The following is a 23023-nucleotide window of genomic DNA, read 5'->3' on the forward strand; positions in this document are numbered from 1 at the left end:
ATCTTCAGATATATTTTTCACATAAGGAAAATTTGACAGACTTGAGACCCTTAAGTAAAATATGAAAAGAACATCAAGTCACTTTTTTTGAAATTGCTTTTAGAAAAGTTATATCTTTGCTTTGTTTTATTAATTTAATTAATGCAATAAATTAATGTAACTACTCATTAAAACCCAAGGTTTTAGAAATATTACATTGTTCTAATTTTATCCTTGTAAATGATGAGAAGTATCAAAATTGAATCTAGTTAGTAAACTCTTTTTCCAGGATAGAGAGGGACATTTGTCAGGGTGATTTCTGAGTTTATTTGGAAAAGGAGATTGAGGTATTTAAGTAGAAGAGTGCCTGTTATTATTTGTCTTTCAGTAGTATAACAGAGATTTGAAAAGTTGAAAGCTGGAGAGAAAATGAAACACAGCCATCTAGTGGATGCAACTTTAAGAGCTGTAAGCTATAAGCATAAAGTACCATGAGCTCTCATCAAAATCTCTCGTGGGTTATTCTGAGGCATCCAGGCCAGTCATTCCTTATCACCCAAGGAGCATCGTCCACCTGTATTACTAAATACTTTAAAATTTTAATGAGAGGGGAAAACATTATATATGGCAGTTGAACAACAGCATTCTGTAAAGATCCTCAGACGCCATTTGAACTAGCATAGCATTTTAGTAAGCTATACCTGTTTCAGTTGTAATGTGTATTAATCAGATTTTAAAAATTGTAAACCTCCAATAATGCTTCTACAATACATGTATATCTTGAAACATTGCTGGAAAATAACTTGTCCTCTCTGGCCTATGCAAATTAATTTATTGTTCTGGTCTAAGCACAGATTTAGTTACTTTTGTCTACCACAGAATACACATTTGTCATTGTTGGCTTATACATTCTGTTGATGCAAAATGAATGTTTTCCAGGAGCAAGATAGTGCTGTACAAAGTATGCACAAGAAAGTAGAAAAATTAGAAGCCGAACATATGGATTGCTCTGACCTTTTACGGCAACAAACAAGTGAACTTGAACTTAGCACTCAACGAGAGGAACGTCTTCGAAAAGAATTTGAGGTATACTTTCTCATTCTTTTATAACATACTAGGGACCCAGTGCACGAATTCGTGCACATTGAAAGGAACTGTGGGCCGTGAGGCTGTGGTGGGCACAGGGGCGGGTCTGGCCCATCCTCTGCGCCCCTGCCCGGCCCTTCTTGCCACAGCCCCTGGTCTCCTCTCTGCTGGCAGCCCCGCTCCCACGTGCTGACAGCTTTGGCCCTGCTCACACCTGCTGACAGCGCCAGCAGCGGGTGCGAGAGGCTGGCTGCTCTGGCACTGGCTGTGGTTGTGAGAGGGACCTCATAATTTACAAGGATAAAATTAGAATAATGTAATATTTCTAAAACTTTGGGTTTTAATGAGTAGTTAAATTAATTTGTTGCATTAATTTAACTGGGAAGCAGTGGTTGTGAGCAGCAGCTCCAGTGTTGGCAGCGGGTGTGAGAGGCGGCTGTCGGCCCCGATTGCCCCTCTGGAGCAGGGGTAGGTGGAGAAGCCCTGAGGGGCGATCGAGGTTGGCAACTGCCACTTGCACCCGCTGATGATGCTGAGTGATCGGGGCTGGCGCTGGCAGTGGGCACAAGTGGCAGCTCTGGCGCTGGCGGTGGGTGCGAGCGGGACCGGCACCGGCACCGGCAACAGGTGTGAGTGCCAAGTGGGACCATGGCATGGGGGAGCAAAGAATTTTAAGTAACTACCAGAGGCTCGCCCTGATGACAGCGACCAGCGCCCCGCCCCGCCTTGGTCTGGCACCCCTGCTCACCTCCTCCACCATCCCGCCGCGGCCGACGCCTGCCATGTTCCTCGCTTTGCCGCCTGCTGCTGATGCCTGCCATGTTCTGTGTGTGCCCCCTGGTGGTCAGTGCATGTCATAGCTACCGGTTGTTCGGTTGTTTTGTTGTTCTGCCGTTCGGTCTATTTGTACATTAGCCTTTTATTATATAAGATATATGTTTCCAGTCAGTAATTTCAGGTTAGAGAAAGTTTTGCTGTACAATAAAATAGGAAACTGCTTTTTAAGCATTTATTTATATAGAATATTTGGCTTTTTTGAAAACTTTTGAATCTGAGTAAATTATATTTTGTTCCTAATTTTTAATATTAATTCTCATAAAATATTGGGAAAGTTTTAGGGTAATTATTTACATTATGAGGTTGAAAAAGCAATACAGGGAAAGATTTTATATACATAATATTAAATTCTAAGTTTGTAGTTTGAATCATGAATTCTAGCTACATGATTTTGTGGAATAGTTCTCAGAAAAGACTAGATGAAAAAGATATCAGTTTACAAATTAAAAATAAAAGTATGATTTTATGAATGATTAATACTGATAAACATTTTTTAATTTATTTTTAAAAAAAATATATTTTATTGATTTTTTTACAGAGAAGAAGGGAGAGGGATAGAGCATTAGAAACATCAATGAGAGAGAAACATCGATCAGCTGCCTCATGCACACCCCCTACTGGGGATGTGCTCGCAACCAAGGTACATGCCCTTGACCGGAATCGAACTTGGGACCCTTGAGTCCACAGGCCGATGCTCTTATCCACTGAGCCAAACTGGTTAGGGCTACTGATAAACATTTTAATTAATCTTGAGAGAGATTGAATTTATTTGTTAATTCTACTTCTTTTTAAAATTTCCTTTTGCTTGGTGGGAAATTAAATATTTTACTAGGTAGCCCTTGCTGATTTGGCTCAGCAGATAGAGTATCAGACAAAGGACTGAAGGATCCTGGGTTCGATTCCAGTCAGGGGCACATATCTGTGTTGTAGGCTCCATCTCTGGCCCTGGTCAGGCACATGCAGGGTGCAGGAGGCAACCAATTGATGTGTCTCTCTGACATCGATGTTTCTCTCTCTGTGTTTCTCCCCTTCCTTTCCACTCTTTCTAAAAGTCAATAGAAAAATATCCTTGGATGAGAATTAACCAAAAAAAGGTAAAAAAATTTGTTTTTACTAAATATAGAAGTTTTCCTAAACATAACATAACTATTATTAGGAAAAGAAACCTTTATAAAGAGTATTTGCTGATAAAATGCTACAGGTACTCTCATTAAACTCACTGTGTCATTTAATTTTGTTTTGGGAATTTTAACCAAAGAAATAGATAAAGGCAAGAATAGCAATAAGAATTACAATTTTTAGAAAGAAGGAGGTCTGATTTTTATTATTATAGATATATTTATAACCTTCAATAGTCAAGAAAATCAACTTTAAAATTATTAATGCTAGTAAGAATATTTAGCTAGGAGGCCAGGAAGAAAATAATATCCTATATAATAAAAGGCTAATATACACATCAACCGAACGGCAGAACGACCGGTTGCTATGATGTGCACTGACCACCAGGGGGCAGACGCTCAACACAGGAGCTGCCCCTTCGTGGTCAGTGCACTTCCACAGGAGGAGTGCAGCTCAGCCAGAAGCCAGGCTCTAAGGGGTGCGGGCCTAAGCCGTCAGTTGGACATCCTCCAAGGGCTCCTGGATGGCGAGAGGGTGCAGGCCGGGCTGAGGGACCCCTCCGAGTGCATGAATTTTGTGTACTGGGCTTCTAGTCCTATCTAACAAAGAGGGAATATGCTAATTGACCCTCATTCGATCACAAAGATGGCGGTACCCACAGCCAATAAGAAGGGAATATGGTAATTGACTGCCTTGCCCTCAAAGATGGCAGTGCCTACAGCCAATAAGGAGGGAATATGCTAATTGACTGCCACTTCCTCAAAGATGGCGGCGCCCACAGCCACAAGATGGCAGCGCCTAGTCCCCTCAGCCCCCCAGCCATCCAGGGCCGTCCAAGACTCAGGTAACCAGGGCTGGCCGAGGCTTGTGCTGCCGGCAGTGGCAGCAGCAGAGGTGTGATGGGGCATCACCTTCCCCTGATCACCAGGTCGCCTCCCGCCCCTGAGGGCTCCCGGACTGAGGGAGCAGGCTGGGCTGAGGTACCCCCACCCCCTCCAGTGCATGAATTTTCATGCACTGGGCCTCTAGTATGATAATAATTATGTTTATACTAGAGGCCCTGTGCATGAATTCATGCTTGGATGGGGTCCCTTAGGTTGGCCTGCAGAGATTGGGCCCCAGCTTGCGCCCCCAGCCTCACAGCACCACAGCCCCACAGCCCCTCCTGGCACCCTGCCTTGGCCTGGCGTCACCTGCTCACCTGCTCCACCATCCTGCCTCGGTCCCACTCTCATTTGGGCCCATTGGGGCCTGCAGCACTTCTGCTGCTGCCCGATGCCAGCACCGTGTCCCAACGCCCGCCATGTTCCACGCTGTCCCCTGGTGGTCAGTGCACATCATAGTGAGTGGTCGAACTCCCTGTCTCCACCTGCTGCCTGTCCGGGGTCCCTCAGCCCAGCCTGCCCCCTCACAGTCTCGGTCAGACAACTGCTCAAGGGGACAATCTGCATATTAGGCTTTTATTATATAGGATTCTTACATACTAGCAATAATCAGAAAATAAAATACTAAAAAAGTTTTTTTCACCACAGTGACAAAAATAGTAATACAATTAAGAACAAATACATTAAAAATTATGAAATTTAACTGATAGTCTTAAAAGAAAATGGCAAGACATTTTATGAACATTTAACATTGTAAAGACAAAAATTGTCCCCAGATTATATTATGGGTTAAAGCTGTTCAAATGAAAACTTTAATGGAATTATTTTGGGAAGACAGGTTCTGAAATTCATGTGAAAGACTAAAGAGCCAGATGAGAATATTAAAACATTTTGATTATTTATCAGTGGGGACTTATATTATCAGAAGTGAATACATACTGTAAAGCTTCAGTGACATATATCAGTTGTCATTTTTGGTTGTATGCAACAGAAACCAACTTTGGGTAACTAAAGAAGGGACTTCAGTGGAAGAATATGGGAATCTTATTCACAGAATCATAAGGCACACTGTGAGGAATCAAGCTCAGAAAGCATGAGCCCCAGACCTTCTCTAAGGGTCTCTGAATCAGAAAAGATGGATGAATTTGGGGTAAACTGGTATCAATAATTTTCACTCAAAAGTAACTTTATTCAAAAATTACAAAATCCAGGAAGAGAGCATTTGATTGAAAGAAGTCATTTGCCCCAAATAAATCCCTCTCAGTTCTACTAAAATTGAAGCCCAAATACATTCTTACAGAGAAAATCAGGGTGCTAGTACCATAAAAAGGGGACAAGATGTTGCGTGGACAAAAAGTACAGTAACTTCAAGACTAGACTTTCTATTTTTCATTAGTACTACTTTTAAAAATTTTTGTTTTTTAATTACAGTTTAGATTTAGTCTTATTTTTTAATTCATTTCAGATGTACAGCGTAGGGGTTAGACAACCATATATACTTTATAAAGTGATACCTCTGATATTTCAAGTCCCTACCTGGTGCCATACATAGTTATTACAGTATTATTGGTTATATTTCCTATGCTATACTTTACATCCCTGTGACTATTTTGTAACTACCAATTTACTTCTTTACTTCTAGATCCCTTCACCTTCTTTTACCCAGGCCCCAACCCTCCTCCTCTCTGGCAATCATTAGTCTGTTCTCTGTATCCATGAATCTGTTTCAATTTTGTTTGTTCATTTAATTTGTTTTTTAGATTCTACATATAATTGAAATCATATGGTACTTGCCTTTCTCTGTCTGACTTTACTCACTTAGCATAATACCCACTAAGTTTATCATGCTATTGCAAATGGTAAAATTTCATTTTATTTTTATGGTCAAGTAATATTCCATTGTATATATGTACCACCACATTTTTATCCACTGGTCTGATGAGCACTTGGGATGCTTCCATATCTCGGCTATTGTAATAATCCTGCAGTGAACATAGGGGTGCATATATTCTTTCAAATTAGTGTTTAGGGTCTCTTTGCAAATATACCCAGAAATGGAATTGCTGGGTCATTTTTAATTTTTTTGAGGAACCTTCATATTGTTTCCCATAGTGGCTGTACCAATCTGCAGTCCTACCAACAGTGCACGAGGGTGAGGGTTTTCTTTTCTTCACATCACTTGTTTTTTGTTGATTTATTGATGATATCCATTCTGACAGGTGTGAGATGATATCTGTTAGTTTTAATTTGCATTTCTCTGATGATTAGTGACATTGAGCATTTTTTCATATGTCTATTGGCCATCTGTATGTCCTCTTTGGAGAAGTCTAAGCCCTCTCTCCGCTTTTTAATTGGATTGCTTGTTTTTATGGGGTGTTGAGTTTTATAAGTTCTTTATAAATTTTGGATATTAACCCCTTATCAGATATTTCATTGGCAAATATCTTCTCCCATTCAATAGTTTGTAAGAACAAACCAATAGAACAGAATTGAAAGGCCAATAGTAGATTTGTAAGATATTTATAAAAATCTAGTATATTATGCTTTGGCCAGGTGGCTCAGTTTGTTGGAGTGTCATCTCGTACATCAAAAGATTGCAGGTTCGATTCCTGATCAGGGTACATACATAGGTTGCAAGTTCTACCCCCTGTCGTGATGCCTACGGGCAGCAACTGATTGATGTTTCTTTCTCACATCAATTCTCTCTCTCTCTCTCTTTCTCTCTCTCTCTCTTTCCTTTTCTTTTTTTTTTTTTAAATATATTTTATTGATTTTTTTACAGAGAGGAAGGGAGAGAGATAGAGAGTTAGAAACATCGATGAGAGAGAAACATCGATCAGCTGCCTCCTGCACATCTCCCACTGGGGATGTGCCTGCAACCCAGGTACATGCCCTTGACCGGAATCGAACCTGGGACCTTTCAGTCCGCAGGCCGACGCCCTATCCACTGAGCCAAACCGGCTTCGGCTCTTTCCTTTTCTTATTCTCTCTCTAAAAATCAATAAAACATATCCTTGGGTGAGGATAAAAAAAATTTAGTATATTAAGATATTTCAAATCCGTTAGGATACGACAGATTATTCAGAGAATCGTGTTGAAACAATTGGTTAACCATTTGGTACAAAATAAAATTAGATTCCTATCTTACATCATATTCTAAAATAAAAAAGAGTAAAATATTAAAAATGATGCTAAACTAAGAAGAAGAAAATTGGGATTAATTTTCTCTGTTCTCTTAGTGCTATATGATTTACTACTAATCATAAAAGCAGTGGAACAAAGTAATAAAGAAATAGATTTATGGCTTTGACTATGAAAATTAATATCATATGTAAGTGAAACCCCCCACTAAAGACAAAGATAAATGAGAAAAATATTTACAGCAAAGGGTAAATATATTTCTATTTCTTTGTCTCTATAGCTCTGAGCAAACTGCAAATAACATTGCCCTTTACTCAGCTGGCAAAGAATGCAAGTACCTGGTTAGGGAGAGAGGAGTTTGGTTTTAGATATGTAAACTGATATGCTCATTAGACATCCAAGTGGAGATGTTGAGTAGGCAGTTGAATATGTGAGTATTGATCTTAGGAAGCCTCAATGTAGGGACGATAAGGAGATGTGTGCCAAATATTTCACTGGGAAATTTTGAAATGTTATGATTTATATAGGTCTTTTCTCTATGTTTCTTTAGTTTCTGCAAAGGGTGATCTGCTAGCTTCCCTTTTGGTGGCTATAAAACGGAAGAAGGAAATGGAGGGAGAGTCTGGGTATCATGTTGTTCAGTAGCAGACTTTGCCGTGGTTTCAGTCTTGTGTACCCCTCTCCCTGCCCCCGCCTTGTGTATCCCTCTGTCCATGAGCCTCTGGTTCAGAGTCACACTCTCCAGATAATAAACCTCCAGTTTGTGCAGTGGTTCTGGAGAGGTATTTTTTGGCTATTTGGGATGCAGGTGGATGCCTGGAAGTTAAACTTGTCATATTGATGATATTAAAAACCCCCAACAACTTGGAGTTATAGTTTACATGCTACAAATTAACTTATTTATAGTGTATCATTCAGTGTTTTTTAGTATATTCACAGAGTTGTGCAACTGTCACTATATTTATTTTTAGAATGTTTTCAGCACCTCAATAAGAAACTCCATACCAAATAGCCATGACTCTCCTATTTCCCCTTCTCTCTCAACCCTAAGCAACCATTAATCTACTTTCTGCATTTATAAATCATTAATCTACTTTTTTCTTTTATAGATTTGCCTGTTTTGGATATTTCATATTAATGGAATCATGCAATATTTGGTCATTTGTTATGGACTTTTTTCACTTAGCATGATGTTTTCGGGATTCATCCATATTGTATCATATATCAGTACTTTATTCTTTTTTATTACTGAATAATATTCCATTGTGTTGTATACCACATTTTGTTTATCCCTTCATCAGTTGATGGACATTGGTGTTGTTTCTACCTTTTGGCTATTATGAGTAATATCTCTGTGTACATTTGTGTACAAGTTTTTGTGTGGACATGTTTTCAGTTCTCTTGGGTATATAGTTAGGAGTGGAATTATTGGATCATGTGCTAACTCCATGTTTAGCTTTTTGAGGAACTATCAGACCATTTTGCACAGTGGTGGTACCATTTTACACTTCGTGATTTGCATCTCTCCAATGACTAATGATGTTGAATATCATTTTATGTGATTATTGGTCATTTGTATATTGTATATTAGCTCCACTGTCTATTTTTAATGGGTTATTTGTATCATATGAATGTAGGATGTGAATAATAGGGGAAAGTGGATGTGGGGTATATAAAGTCAAGTGTGAACTTGGCAAAGATAAAATTATTCACATTCTTACCATACATGGTCTAATTTTACGTAAGTTTAGAGAACCAGTAAAAATGAGATTATATTCTAAATAATATTTTTAGCTTACTCGTCACTTGTGCTGAACAATTTTCAGGCCAATAAATTCAGTAATATATCATCATGTTTTACATAATCATTTAAAATATGTAGTTTGTGGATGGCCTATTTAAAAAAAAAGGCATAGAGGGACTCTCTGGCTTCTTAGTCTGGCGGAGTTGGGCCACGGCCACTTTGTAGCAGGTTTGGGGTAAGAGCTGGTCCCAGACCAACTTTGGCCCTGGGGAATTTGTCTTCAACACCTGTGGGGGTGCAGTGGCCTGAGTTCTAAGCTCAGACTGAAACTATAGGTCCAAGACATTGAAGCTGGAATGCTGTGGTGCTGGTATTTTAACTGACTTATACCAACTATCACTCTACTCTTTACAACGCACAAGTGCCTTTAATGAAGTCAAATAGTCTTCTATAACTTGTGGCAGCCATGTGTCTGTGCATCATCACAGAAGTTAGAGCAGTACCAAAGTGCTGATGGTAAAAGGGCAGTGTAGCAGTTGCTTTCTATTCATCTTTTAATTCTCACAACTCTATGAAGTTGATACTATTCTCTAATTTTACAGGTGAAGCAACAGGTTTGGTATTGATTCAAGATCCCATCACTAAGCATAGCCCTGCATAAGAAGCCTCACATGTAACTTTTTGGCTATGTGACCTCTGGAAAGCCACTTATCTCTCTTGAAATTTAGTGTCCTGGTGTAACAGTAGAAATATTTAAACAGGTTAAATATTTCTCCCATCTTTTGGGGACGAGACCATAGTAGAGCTATTAAGAACATAAGCTCTTCACGGCATTTAATTACATAGAACCTACAGACGTTCTCCAAAATTTGATACAAAGGGGGCATGTGTCATATTGGGTGTTTTCTATGAATGTGGCACAGTGAGCTGTACGAAGGGGTATGAAGGACACCATGGTGCTGGGTTGTTAGAATAGAAGGCACTGGAGCTGATGAGGAAGATTTTCACACGGGAAGAAACGGGACTGCAGCACGATGAACAGAGCCCAGTATGTGCTAGAAGTTCTTGCTGTTGCCCAGCTCTGAATGTCTACACAGACCTCATTTTCCAGAAGTCTTAAATAAAGGTATTTAATATTCAAAAAAAGGAATAGAGTTAAAGTTCTGAATATACTTAGAATTTAAGAAAATCATTTAGAAGTCACATTAGGATGCTGGACAACCCTCTAATCATCACTAAACACATTTTAATTGTCTTAGAGGTGTGAAAAAGTACTAGGTAACAGTGATTTCTTTTTTGTTGATAAAATGCGTGGTAAGCTAATTTAGACTCCATTGAGGAAATATCTAATGCCTAAACTTTAGGATTTGTTTTTATAAGTTAGTATTGATTTGTTCCTTACAAAATATTTACTTGCCCCAATTTTTTAAAAAAATATATTTTATTGATTTTTTACAGAGAGGAAGGGAGAGGGATAGAGAGTTAGAAACATCGATAAGAGAGAAACATTGATGAGAGAGAAACATCGATCAGCTGCCTCCTGCACCCCCCCTTCTGGGGATATGCCTGCAACCAGGGTACATGCCCTTGCCCGGAATCGAACCTGGGACCTTTCAGTCTGCAGGCCGACGCTCTATCCACTGAGCCAAACTGGCTACGGCCCAATTTTTTTTTTTTTTATTGATTGATGTTGCAAATATAAAATTGTTTCAGGGTAGTTTTATTTTATGTGTGTATGTTTTTTTTTTGTTTTTTTTTTTAGCTACTCTGTAAATACTTTTGCTATTACCTGGTCTCTGCTTTTGGAGAATTTGAAGTTTTGAGGGTAATCCAGATAGTCTCTTTTATTCATTTTTAAAGAATTTTATAAATAGACAGGTATAGTCCTTTGACTTATCTATGATTCTTCACCCTTAAAAACTTTACTTAATATTTTATTTTGGGGAATGTATTTTGTATTGGCTATTTGCCCAGATGATGACATGATAAAGGAGAAGGTAAATTTTTGAAGAGCATTTAATTCTGGTTTTTACATTCAATTTTGGAGACATTGACTACTAGTAATTCTAGGTACTTAAGAAATTGTCAGTGGTATTTAAAAAAAGGTTTTTATTGATTTTTTTTTTTGAGAGAGAGAGGAAGAGAGAGGGATAGAGAGATAGAAACATTGATGAGAAAGAAACATTAATTGGCTGTCTCCTGCATACCCTCTACTGGGGATCAAGCCCACAACCCAGGCATATACCCTGACCGGGAATCAAACCGGTGACCTCTTGGTTCATGGGTTGACACTTAACCACTGAGCCACACCATCAGGGCTGTCAGTGGTATTTTTAAAAAAGGATTATGGGATAATAATAGAGAAGGAAAATTGTTAAAATTTTAATTAACTAGAATACATTATATAATGTCAGTAATATCAGGCTAAAGCAACAAATATAGTAGACATTTAGTCTAATAAATGTTTAAAACTTTAGTGAAGCTTTTCAATAGTTGCATTTCATGAAAGAGTGATTTCTTTATGTGCTTGGGCCAAAGAAGTTCATATATATTTTAAATCTGATAAGGTAAATACCATTGTGTGGCTTAATCATCCTAACATGAATCAATGGTTTCTTAGATTAAAAAAGCAAACAAACTCCCAAACCAATTTCATAAATGTGGTGCTGGATCCCCAGAACCAAGGGAAAAGTGAACTGCAAAAAGAAATATCCATGGCTTTTATAAACCTTCCTACAACTAGGGGAGGTATTTTTTTTTTTTTATCATGGGAAATAAGCTTAACTCAATAAGAAGAGAGAAAAGAGAAGATGCAAACCTAATTCTGAGAGAACGGAAGATCTTGTGAAGATTACAGCGGAGAGAACAGTCTTTGCAAATAAGTGCCGAATTGCTTCTGTCAGTCATATTCTATATTGTAGTAATATAAAGGGCAAAATGTAGCTGTCTTCTCTACCTGTATACTCCACTCAAGTGAAAAAGGAAAAGAAAAAATGAATCTTACTTTTCATATTGTCCATGAAGGCAACTTCATGGGATTCATCTTTTTAAAGCCAGCATGTGTTTGTAGGAATTATTTTTAAAAACCTATTTGTGTTGATTACTAGCAATAAAGTAGGTAAATGATGAAATCACTTGGTTTATATAATTGTGCTTATAAGTATTATACATTTTCGTATTTATGTTTATAATGGGTTATCAGATTGTAAACTCATTAAAAAATGTGTTAGATGCTTAAGTTTTTGTTGCCAGAAAAGGTTTTTAAAAATGATTTGTAAAGATGCCAAATTAATTACCATGCTAATGAGAATTTGTGGTCTATGAAGTCTGTCCCTGAAATTTCCTAGTTTTATTATCAGGTTTTTATACCTAAAACTAATAGAAAACTTTCCCCCCTATTAAACTACTTTTCTTTGTATCTATCTATCATCTATCTATCTATCTATCTATCTATCTATCTATCTATCTATCTATCATCTTCCTATCTATTTTCATTGCCATTTATCCCCATCTATGTCCTCTTCCACCCTCCCCCCTAATCATCACACTGTTGTTCATCCCTTCTGTTTTACAATTTGAGTGGTATATTTCATTATTCATTTCTTGTGAATAAAAAAAGTTGCTGTGTTCTCCAATTTATTGCTGTAGTCATCCTGCTGCCTTCATATGTCCCTTCTGAAACTTTTAAGGCTCTGATTATCTGCCATCCTCAGTGACTAACAGGTTTCTCTCCTCAAACCGCACGGTTAAGATGATGGACACATAGAGCTCTGAATATCTGTACACTCAGCTATTTCTTGAGATTGCTATGTAATTTTAGAGTGAGGAGTGCTTTAAGTGAGCCTATTTATAAAAAATAACCTACAGGATTCTGGAAAACAAGTGTGATTTGGCCATTAATAAAACAGTTACAAATTAATTGTAATTTATAGCAGAGAATTATAAGGAATGTCCCTTAGAGGCAAATCAGTTTTCATTCGTGACACACATCTTTTTTTCTTATTTGTAATGGAAATGCTTATAGGTGTGTCAGCACCCCTTTTGGCCTCATGATAAGAGCTGAGGATCTAGTATGGGATCTAGCATATGGTAGGTACTATTTAAATGTTCCATTTTCTTTTTTGGTTACCTATATAGTAAATATCAATGAGATGATCATGAAAAGTTGCAAACCTGTTCATTTGTTTTTAATAATTTTCTAAACATTTTTATAAAGTAATATTTGCTTGATGGGATTGAAAATAAATATAACATATTTGGATTTCTGTGAAGGTAGAGTTCAGTGGATTGGATTTCCCTGACCTGGAGGTCATCTGTTCACTTTTACACAGAAGTTCCAAGTCACAAAAGAAGCATTAATTTTGCTCCTGACTAGAATTGTTTTTCTTATATATTGTGCTGGTTACATGCAAAATAAGAGAGCTACTTAAAAAAAAATCCAAATCTTCAAATAAGAATGCCTTATAAAGATTTAAAATATTATGTGCTATATTTTATTGACCTGTTTTATAAAACATAGCATATTGTTGTGTCAAATGACAAAATACATACGACACTTCGTTGAAAAGTGTGGAATATTAATATTCAGTTATAGGATTGATATAATCAATGACGTTAATGTAAATACACTCTCTTTTGTAGATGTGCCACTTAGCAATATCAGTGCTTAAAAAAAGAGTCCGTATTAAAGGTCAGACTAATTGAATAACAAATATTCCTTTTTAAGTTCTTTGATTAGGACAAGGATGATAAATAGTAAAGGACTCATAGATTATTCTTAGTTACAACCCTTCCCCACCCCCCATATATGAGTCAGGTTAAGTGGCGTGATACCATGGTGCTTCTGTTTTTCAAGTACTTGTTAAATACTTAGAGACTTTGACCCTTTAAGATGTCTTTTTTGGTAATAAAAATACTTTGATATCTTCAGTTTAAGGGCTTAAAGTACAGTAACTACATTTTCCCCCATACATAGGTAGGGAATAAGTATTATAATTACTTAATGCAGATATAATAAATTAGTTATGGTCACTAAAATATAACAAAATATCCTTACCATTAAAGTAACCATTATAGACTTAGTCTGTGATGATTCAGTCTCTTAGAATCATCTTTTTGAATATGGATTATTACTATATTTGTTATTTGCAAAAATGTTCATTAATGGAAATATCAGGTGATAAAATCTGGAAAAACAGTTAAATACACAGCCACTTTCTATTTAGATAGCTGTTGACATTCTGGGGTAAACTTTGTGCAACTGTTTGGAAACAGTGCCACTTCACATACTCCTGAGAAATTCCTAACTAGTTGGTACTTGTATGATATTTCCTTCCCTATTTTTACTTTCTTTATTTTTAAATGCACTTTTAATTGATCTAAAGTACTCAGCAAGGTCAGTAACCATTTCAGCCCCTAATTTGTTAGACTCGTATCCTGGACAGTATTGAGAAAGAGGGTTTATTTCATTATTTCACTTAACCTATGGTGTGAGAAAAACAAGGCATGATATCAGTTTAGATGAAAAGTGTGGCTGACAGCCAAATCCAGTCCCTGTATTCCATATATCTTCTTTAGTTTTCTTTTCTTTTTTAAATTTGTAAATAAAAGCTTATGATGTAAGCTTTCATGGCCTCTTCCTTGGAAGTCCCTTTGAGCTCATTTCAGGCATCCACGTGGCCTTGCCTTGGAGGTCCAGCATCCATGGCTTGTTTGTAGTGGCGGTAGGTGGACCAGCATCTCCTTGTCTGAGGGCTTGGTCTTGTGCTTTAACATCCTCAGCGACTTTGTGAGACGCCGCCTGAGACATGCTAGTGGGGTTGGTGGCAAGGATTCCAGGGAGCTCGTGGAGGCGGCGACGAGCAGGAAGCAGGATCCCATTTTTCTCGATGTCCATTTTAGTGGACTAAATTTTGTATATCAGAGTTTTACTGCTTGACTAATTCCTTTCAGTTCACATATATCCTCTGAGCTGAGTATGTTCTATTTGAGGAGAAAATAATGTAGTAGGTGCTTTTTTGGTCCAGTCTTTCAGCAAATGCATTGTACACATGTTTTCATAACTTTTGTGAAACTTTGGAACAGGTCCATGGGAGCCATGGGAACAAATGTGTGGAGAACAAATGTCTCAATATGTTTGGTAAATTCTGTTGCTGAATTGGAGCCTGCAGCTCATGCCCTGTGTTATGCTAAGACAACATGTATCAAAGGGTTGGACAGGAGACATCAATCTCTGTATTTCCATATTCAGATAATGAATACTCACTGTTCTTAAGTGCAGATTACCTAATTGGACTTAGTGTGATTTAATGAGACATGTCATAAAAAAAAAAAAGGTATGTGAACATTTAGTATTTACTGAAATAAAAATCTCTTGGAAGTATATTGCAGTAGGAAAGGACATCAGAACCAGCAAATGAAGAATAAATTATGTGACTGTTGTGTTATATAAATAACTCTGCTGTGCATAGTGTTAGGGAACAGACATGTATGGTGTAATACTTGTATTACAGGCAAACCTTTGTATAGCTAAATTGTCTTGTATATATGAATTTGTGTTGGATTTTGTGTTTTAATATGAATTCCATTATGTTTTCTGCCCTTACTTTGTTGATTACATTAAGATTAGATACAGATGAGATAGTTTATGATTGTTGTGCTGCTTAATCTTAGGCAGTTTTATTGGGAAAAACATTTTGTGAATAGCATGTTGATGTTCCTCTAGCACCCTCTGCTGGATATAAGGATTAATTCACCAGACTAGAAGATTTAAAATACATTTATTAGCAGGGTTGCTTTAACTTAATAATGTCTGTCAACAAAGCCCACTTTTGGAATGACTTAGCTTAAAGATTTGAATATATTTTTGCGTTCCTTACTGATGGATTGATAGTTTTAGTAATAATAAACATTTTTAAAACTCATTTTCTTCTGGCTATTTCATTCAAAGTAGGAAAGTCTGAAAATAAAGATATGACCTCTCATTTATTATTTCAACCCATTTTGTTTTGGTCTAGGCAGGAAAAACAACCTATTCTTGACTTGGAGTGAAAATTAGGTAACTAATTAATATGACACAACATATACATAAAAAATGAAAAGACTGTTGATTCTTTTATCATGGAGTAACTGAATATTCCATATTTTAATAAAATATAAGACTACTATTTTGATAGAGAAACTTATGCATATGCTTTTTGAAATCTAAAAATATATATTAGCTTTGTTCAACTGGTTTCTTCCCTCTATCTGCCTTTTATTAGCCTTTCTGGTTCTAATCCTTTATTCTCAATGTCTATGGGCTGTTTTCTTGTGACTGGTTAGACTTCTTCTAACTCATAGAACCCAAAACAAGCATACTGAAGACTGAGAAAGTCGACTATAATTCTTTAAGGACAGAAACTTTATCTTGTGGTGTTTACATTTTTTCTTCTTTTTTTTTTTTTTTACTGGTATTGGACCCACCTCAGGTAATGCTCATTTCAAAATCTGAGTTAACGTTAAAGTTTCTCTGTAGTAGCAGGTACCATGCATAACTTATACCTACAATCAATGGGGATCCCTTGTTCCAAGGATTCAAAGGCAGCACTTAGAGGGCATTTTTATCAGAAACTGAGAAGTGGCTGTCACTTCTTTGACATTGTCTTTGGTTCTGACACTCAGGAATTCTTTTTATTTTTTAATTGAGAAATACTTCACATATCATAACATTAACCGTTTTAAAGCACATAGTTCAGTGGCTTCTAGTATAATCCCAAAGTTGTGCAGCATTGCCATTGTCTAATTCCAGAACGTTCTCATCACTCCAGTAAGAAACTTCATGTCCATTAGCAGACACTCCTCATTCTTCCCTTTGCCCCTAGTTACTGGGAAAGTGTAACTAACACACTTTTTGTATCTGTTGATTTGCTGACTCTGGACATTTCATATAAATGAAGCCATACAATATGTAGTCTCTTGTGTTTGAGCTCTTTCACTTGACATATATTTTCAAGGTTCCTGTAAGTTGTAGCATGTATTGGTACTTAATTCCTTTTTATGGCTGAGTAATATTCCATTTTATGGATATATCACAGCTCGTTTATCCATTCACCAATTGATGGTCATTTAGGTTGTGTCCACTTTTGGCTATTATGAAAAATGCTGTATGAACATTTTGTGTGTAAGTTTTTGTTTAAACATGATTTCATTTCTCTTTGCTTATGCTCAAAAAATGTATGCACAATTTGAATCATTAATTCCAAGGGGTTAAATCTGAAAAGAAAGAAACATCATTGGAGCTATCAGCTGTTGTGTGTATACATTTTTTGGGGACGCCCTATATATCTACATGGAAACACACTCAATGTCATTAACCATTAGGGAGATGCGAACTAAAACTAAAATGAGATACTATTACGTGCCTATTTGAATGTCTAATTCCTCCTCTCCCCAAAAAAAGACACACAAAAATGACCATGTCAGGTGTTGGTGCTGATGTATAAAATAGGAAACAATATGAAAAACAGTGTGGCAGTTTCATAAAAATTAAATGTACACCATTTGACCCAGTCATTGTACTCTTCACTGTTTACCCCAGAGGAGTGAAAGTGTATGCCCATACAAATGCCCATAACAGTTTCAGTTGTAATTTCCCAAACTGGAAACAGCTCCAATGTCCATCAGCAGATGAACAGATACACCATTGGGAATGAACTATTGATATGTGTAACCACATGGATGAATCTTTAATTATGCTGGGGAGAAGGCAAATAATCAAGTGTACACGCTGTATGATTCAATTTATGTAAAATTCCAGAAAATGTAAATTGACCTGTAGTGACAAAGAACAGATCAGCAGCTATTTCAGGATAGGCATGCAGTGGGCAGCACTGGATGGAGGAATTACCAACGGCCACAAGGAATCCTCAAGGGATAATAGAAATAGTTCTTGTCTTGATTATGACAGTGATTTCTTGGGTGTCTCTGTGTGTCAAAACATCAAAGTGTACACGTTCAATATATGTAGTTTATTATATGTAAATTATACCTTAATAAAAAGGAAAAAGCAAGCAAGCTCTGGAACAGTCTTCCTGAGCATGATTTTTACATGAATTAAAAAAAAGATTTTTATTGATTTCAGAGAGGAAGGTAGAGGGAGAGAGAGATAGATACTTCAGTGATGAGAGAGAAAGATTGATTGGAGGCCTTCTGCACGCCCCACACTGGGGATGGAGCCCGCAACCTGGGCATGTGCCCTGACTGGAAATCGAACTGGTTCATAGGTTGATGCTCAACCACTGAGCCATGCCAGCTGGGCTACACGAATTTTTATTTTTATTATTTTTATTTTTATTTTTATTTTTAATATTTTATTCATTTTTTTACAGAGAGGAAGGGAGAGGGATGGAGAGTTAGAAACATCAATGAGAGAGAAACATCGATCAGCTGCCTCCTGCACACCCCCTACTGGGGATGTGCCCGCAACCAAGGTACATGCCCTTGACTGGAATCGAACCTGAGACCCTTCAGTCTGCAGGCCGATGCTCTATCCACTGAGCCAAACTGGTTAGGGCTACACGAATTTTTAACATGACTTTTACACTCCTACAAAGTAAAGAAGAGAGGCCATGGTAATTTAAAGTGTTAATTACAATTCTAGACTATAGTCAACCATATCCACTTTAAATATTGATGTTTATTTAAAACATACTTCTAATTTGTTTTCAGGTGACTACACTACGAGTGAGGAAATTAGAAGAAAATATTGAAGCAGAAAGAGCAGCACATTTGGAATCAAAATTTAACTCTGAAATTATTCAGGTAAAATGTGAACAAATTTTTTGTATGGATTTTACTAAGCTGGGAAAAACAGCATTATATTCAGAGAACCAAGGTATGCATTTAGAATGGGTAGCATATTGTTAAGACACTCATTATCCTATTTACTATACAGGTATAGTCTTTCCTGTATTAGAGGAGGTTTGCACAGTTCAGCGCACAGGCCAGATTTCACTGCCTGTTCTTGTGAATTTTTATCTCGTCTACTTTTATGCTACAGTGGCGAAGTGGAGTTGTTGCAACAGACACCTCATGGCCTGCAGAGTCCAAAATATTTATCATCTGGCCCAGAAAGATTTGCTGATCAGAGTGTTCTTTTTATCCATAGTAATGGGATGAATTTATTTTGGAAAACATTAAAAATATGCAGCTTTATTTATTGAGTGTTTATCCTGTACATATTGCCTATCAGTGTGTTAAAAGCTGCAGGAATAAAAAGCGAAGGAGCTTCTTCTGGCACTTACATTCCATCACCAGCAATACTATATAGATATATAGATAGATGAAGAGGTAAAAATATGAAATACTAAAATACTATGGGAACATAATAAAGAGAAGGATTAAATCTGAGAGGGGAATTAAAATGAAGGTGTCCAGGAATAAAAAGATGGTGTTAACTTTCTTGGTCTTATAAAGATGTAATGATGTTTCTCAAACAGGGGAAGAATAATTGTGTTTAGTTAAAAAACACACACTTCATTTATTATATTTTAGAAAAGAAGTGTCAGTGGACTAGGAGGTCAAAATTAGGCACTTGGATGGGGCAAATTATATCATACCCAACCTCTCCTTTTCTTTAGCACAGTTAACTATTCTTCCACTCTTCCTCCCTTTCATTAAACATGTTGAGAAAGCCCTGGCCGGTGTGGCTCAATAGGTTGGGTGTCCTCCAGTGCACCAGAAGGTTGCCTGTTGGATTCCTGGTCAGGGGAAATGCTGGGGTTTTGGGCTCGATCCCTGGTAGGGGGCGAGGAGGAGGCAACCAATCAATGTTTTCCTTTCACATGGATTTTTTTTTTGTCTCTCCCTCTCTTTCCCTTCGTCTCTCTAAAAATCAATTTTAAAAAAAATCTTTAAAAAACAATAACAAACAAACATGTTGAGAAAGGGAATAAATTGTCTTTTCTCTATTTCCCTTTTTAAACCAAAGCAGAAAGAAGGAAGTGTTTGGATGGATGATAATCTGCTGTTGATAACGTATTCTACTCAATTTGAGATTGATGCCACTAGCATTTCCTTGCTTGCTTTTAATGACTTTTCTCTCATCTGGTAGTTGCGGATTCGAGACCTTGAAGGAGCTTTGCAGGTAGAAAAGGCCAGCCAAGCAGAAGCTGTTGCTGATTTGGAAATGATCAAGAATGAGTTCAGAGAAGTTGAAAGTGCATATGAGCGAGAAAAGCATAATGCACAAGAGAGCTTTGCAAAACTAAGTTTGTAAGTGTTTTATGTAAAATTCTCTAATTTAAAGAGTTTATGAAACCTATGTAAGTGTGAATGTGTAGTATTTTAGATATAGCTCCCATTAATGTCAGTGGTAGCTTGGGGGTGAAGGACTTCATAAACTATAACTATGCTTCCCTGTACAGGTAAATATGGAAATGCTCTTGGATTTTTAAGTATCATAGCTGTTCCAAGTAGTCTCAGAAATGCAGTTCTTGCACTAGAAAGTAAATGTATTAATGCATTTTATATGATCTCTGCTGAGATAATAAAGTATCTTTAAAGACCTTGATTTCTAGGCCACCTAAAATGGTCTGTGAGGAGATGGATAATGTTTGAGATTTTCTCAAACTGCAGAATTAATAGTAGGAGTAATCGATACTAGTGGCTAGTATGTGTGCTTACTTCGAGCCCAGCATTGCATGGTTTCCCTTAACTTATATAACACCTTATGAGGTAGCTACTCTTCTTACCTCCATTTTACAGAGGTGGAAATTGAGGGTTAATGAGGGTAAGGACATACAGGTAATAAGTGTCAGATCATGATCTTTCTGATTCCTACTAACCTTTTTTAATCCAACAGCCTTTTATCTGGAATGTTCTGTGGGATGCTTTAAGAAATTTATACTTTTTAAATATGTTCCCCCCGAAAGTCATTAGTAAACATTTTGTTTTTAAAAAATTTACTTATTTTAATTTTTTTGATTAGTAAACATTTTAAATCATTTTCTCCTATTTTCCCACCATTGGTATGGACATGATAATAGGTTGGCAATTAGAGCTATGTATTTATTTTTAATGTTTGTTTCTATTTATGACAAATAGTTCATGGTTTTTCATTTACAGTAGTAATATAAAGATTCCTTTTACAATACTTAATTTAACTTAAGAAAGTATTATTTCAGTAGTAGTAATTATTATGAGTATGGCAAAAATCATAAAGATGGCACTTGAAAGACAGTTTGAAAAAATTTAAAACTCTTTCACTGTGATTACCTTTATTAGTAATGCTTATAATATTTTCAATCAGTAATTAAAAAAATCTTGATTATTGAAAGTATTACATATGTCTCCCTTTTTCCCCCTTTGACTTCTCCTAGCCCACCCCCACCACCCACCCCAGGCCTTCAGAGACATAGAAGCATGGAACAGACTGTCCAATCTCAGAGAACTTGTATGCATATGAGCATAACCCCTGGACTCAGCCAGTAATTTAAAAAAATATATTTTTATTGATTTCAGAGAGGAAGGGAGAGGGAGAGAGAGATAGAAACACCAATGATAAGACAAAATAATGGATCAGCTGCCTCCTGCACACCCCTAACTGGGAATCGAGTCATGGCCTGCTGGTTCATAGGTGAGGCATTGAACCACACTGGCTGGGCTGTTGTTATATTCTTAGCTGAGCTCTTTAAAAAAATAATAGAATGGGAATCCCATAGGAAAGAAGGTATCTTTCCTACTTCCACCTTCTTTTCTTTTTCCTTTCTTGCCTAAATCCTCCATCTTTTAAGTTCCAACTCTTCCCTATTGGAATTCCCAGAGACAGGGGCTCCCATTAATCTTCAGTACGCTCCTGCCCTGCTCTTTTCCCGTGGGTGGGGCTGTTGGCAGAAGCATGGGAACCAACTTCTTTGGGTTGTGCATGAGATTCCTGACAGCAAGAGGATGGTCTCATTTCAATGGACTCAGTTTGGATTTTATTTTTAAAAAACCCAAATAACAGTTGCATTAATTTCATATTTGCTAAGTAACAATAATTTTTAATTGAAAATTTTAATAAAAAATTTATTATTGACAATATTGCAGATGTCCCCCACCTCCCCCAACATTGCCACCCTCCACCCAGACCCTTTTCCACCCCAGACTTTCCCACACTATTGTCTGTATATATGGGTTATGTATATATGCATATATTGGTATATTCTTTGGTTAATCTCTTCCCATCCTCTTTACTCTCTTCCCCTCTGAGATCTGTCATTCTGTTCCATACATCCATGCCTGTGGACCAAATCAACACTAAACATGTCTTGCTTGTACAGTTGGGCGTATACAAATATCTGTTAACAAAAGATATTTAAGAATGTGCAACCCTTTTTATTTGCAAAAATAGGAGGTGACCTAGTAAAGCCTTTTGTCTTGAAAGTACACCTGCCACTTGTCTGAAAGGTGTATAATAGGACTTGTTAAAAGCATATTTGAAAAACTTGCTCCAACACTTTAACTTTTCAGATTAGAAAGAGAGTATTCTTCCAAAAACAAGAAACTAAATGAAGAAATTGAGGAGCAGAAGAAAGTAATTACAGACCTTTCAAAGAGACTTCAGTATAATGAAAAAAGTTGCAGTGAATTACAGGAAGAACTTGTAATGGTAAGGATAAAAACCCTATGGCAATTATTTTATTGGGTCATATTTGATGTTTAACAGGCTTTTTCTCACAGCATGCTATGAGATAATGGTATGAAGGTAATTTTGGTGACATTGATATAAAATTTCAAAACTAGAGATGCTGATTACAACTAAGATGTACATAATAAAACCTCTCTTTTTTGGAATTATTGGGAAAACGAATTGAATTTGTGAAAACTGAATCATAGAATGTTTTAAAATTTATTCTGTGGTTTTAACTTATCTTTTCATTTATTTTTAGGTGCATAAAACAATGTTACCTAGGTGAATGGGAGGGGCATGTATCAGGATTTATAATGAACAGATCTAATGAGTTAAAAGACTCCCTTTTGTAATGATTTTGTATCTGATAACTTTGTTTCCATTATGCAATAAACTAGCTTTCATACCATCACCAAGTTTGTCTTTTTAAAATATTGATCTGTTCTTGTCACCCTTTATTAAAAATACCATCAATGTCTCCATATTGCTTTCAGAATAAAGTCCAGCTTCTTGTCTAAGGCCCTTTTCTTTGGGCTCCATGTGAACTTTTCCAGCTTCTTCTTTCGCCATTGCCTTACTCCA

At 36.8% G+C, this 23023-nt stretch overlaps 1 protein-coding gene across 1 annotated transcript in view; it reads left to right on the forward strand.

The window, feature by feature from the left end:
- The window catches only part of CCDC171 (coiled-coil domain containing 171), a 255270-nt gene that overhangs the window by 34327 nt on the left and 197920 nt on the right, over positions 1–23023 (forward strand). The window contains exons 7-10 of the mRNA XM_070430172.1: positions 919–1065; positions 18499–18591; positions 19883–20043; positions 22282–22420. Of these exons, the coding sequence (XP_070286273.1) occupies positions 919–1065; positions 18499–18591; positions 19883–20043; positions 22282–22420 (540 nt within the window). The remainder of the gene's footprint in view (positions 1–918; positions 1066–18498; positions 18592–19882; positions 20044–22281; positions 22421–23023) is intronic.

The sequence above is a fragment of the Myotis yumanensis genome, unplaced genomic scaffold (genome assembly GCF_028538775.1).
Source record: "Myotis yumanensis isolate MYYU_CA2020_CCGP unplaced genomic scaffold, mMyoYum1.0.hap1 SCAF_12, whole genome shotgun sequence".
NCBI classification, from domain to species: domain Eukaryota; kingdom Metazoa; phylum Chordata; class Mammalia; order Chiroptera; family Vespertilionidae; genus Myotis; species Myotis yumanensis.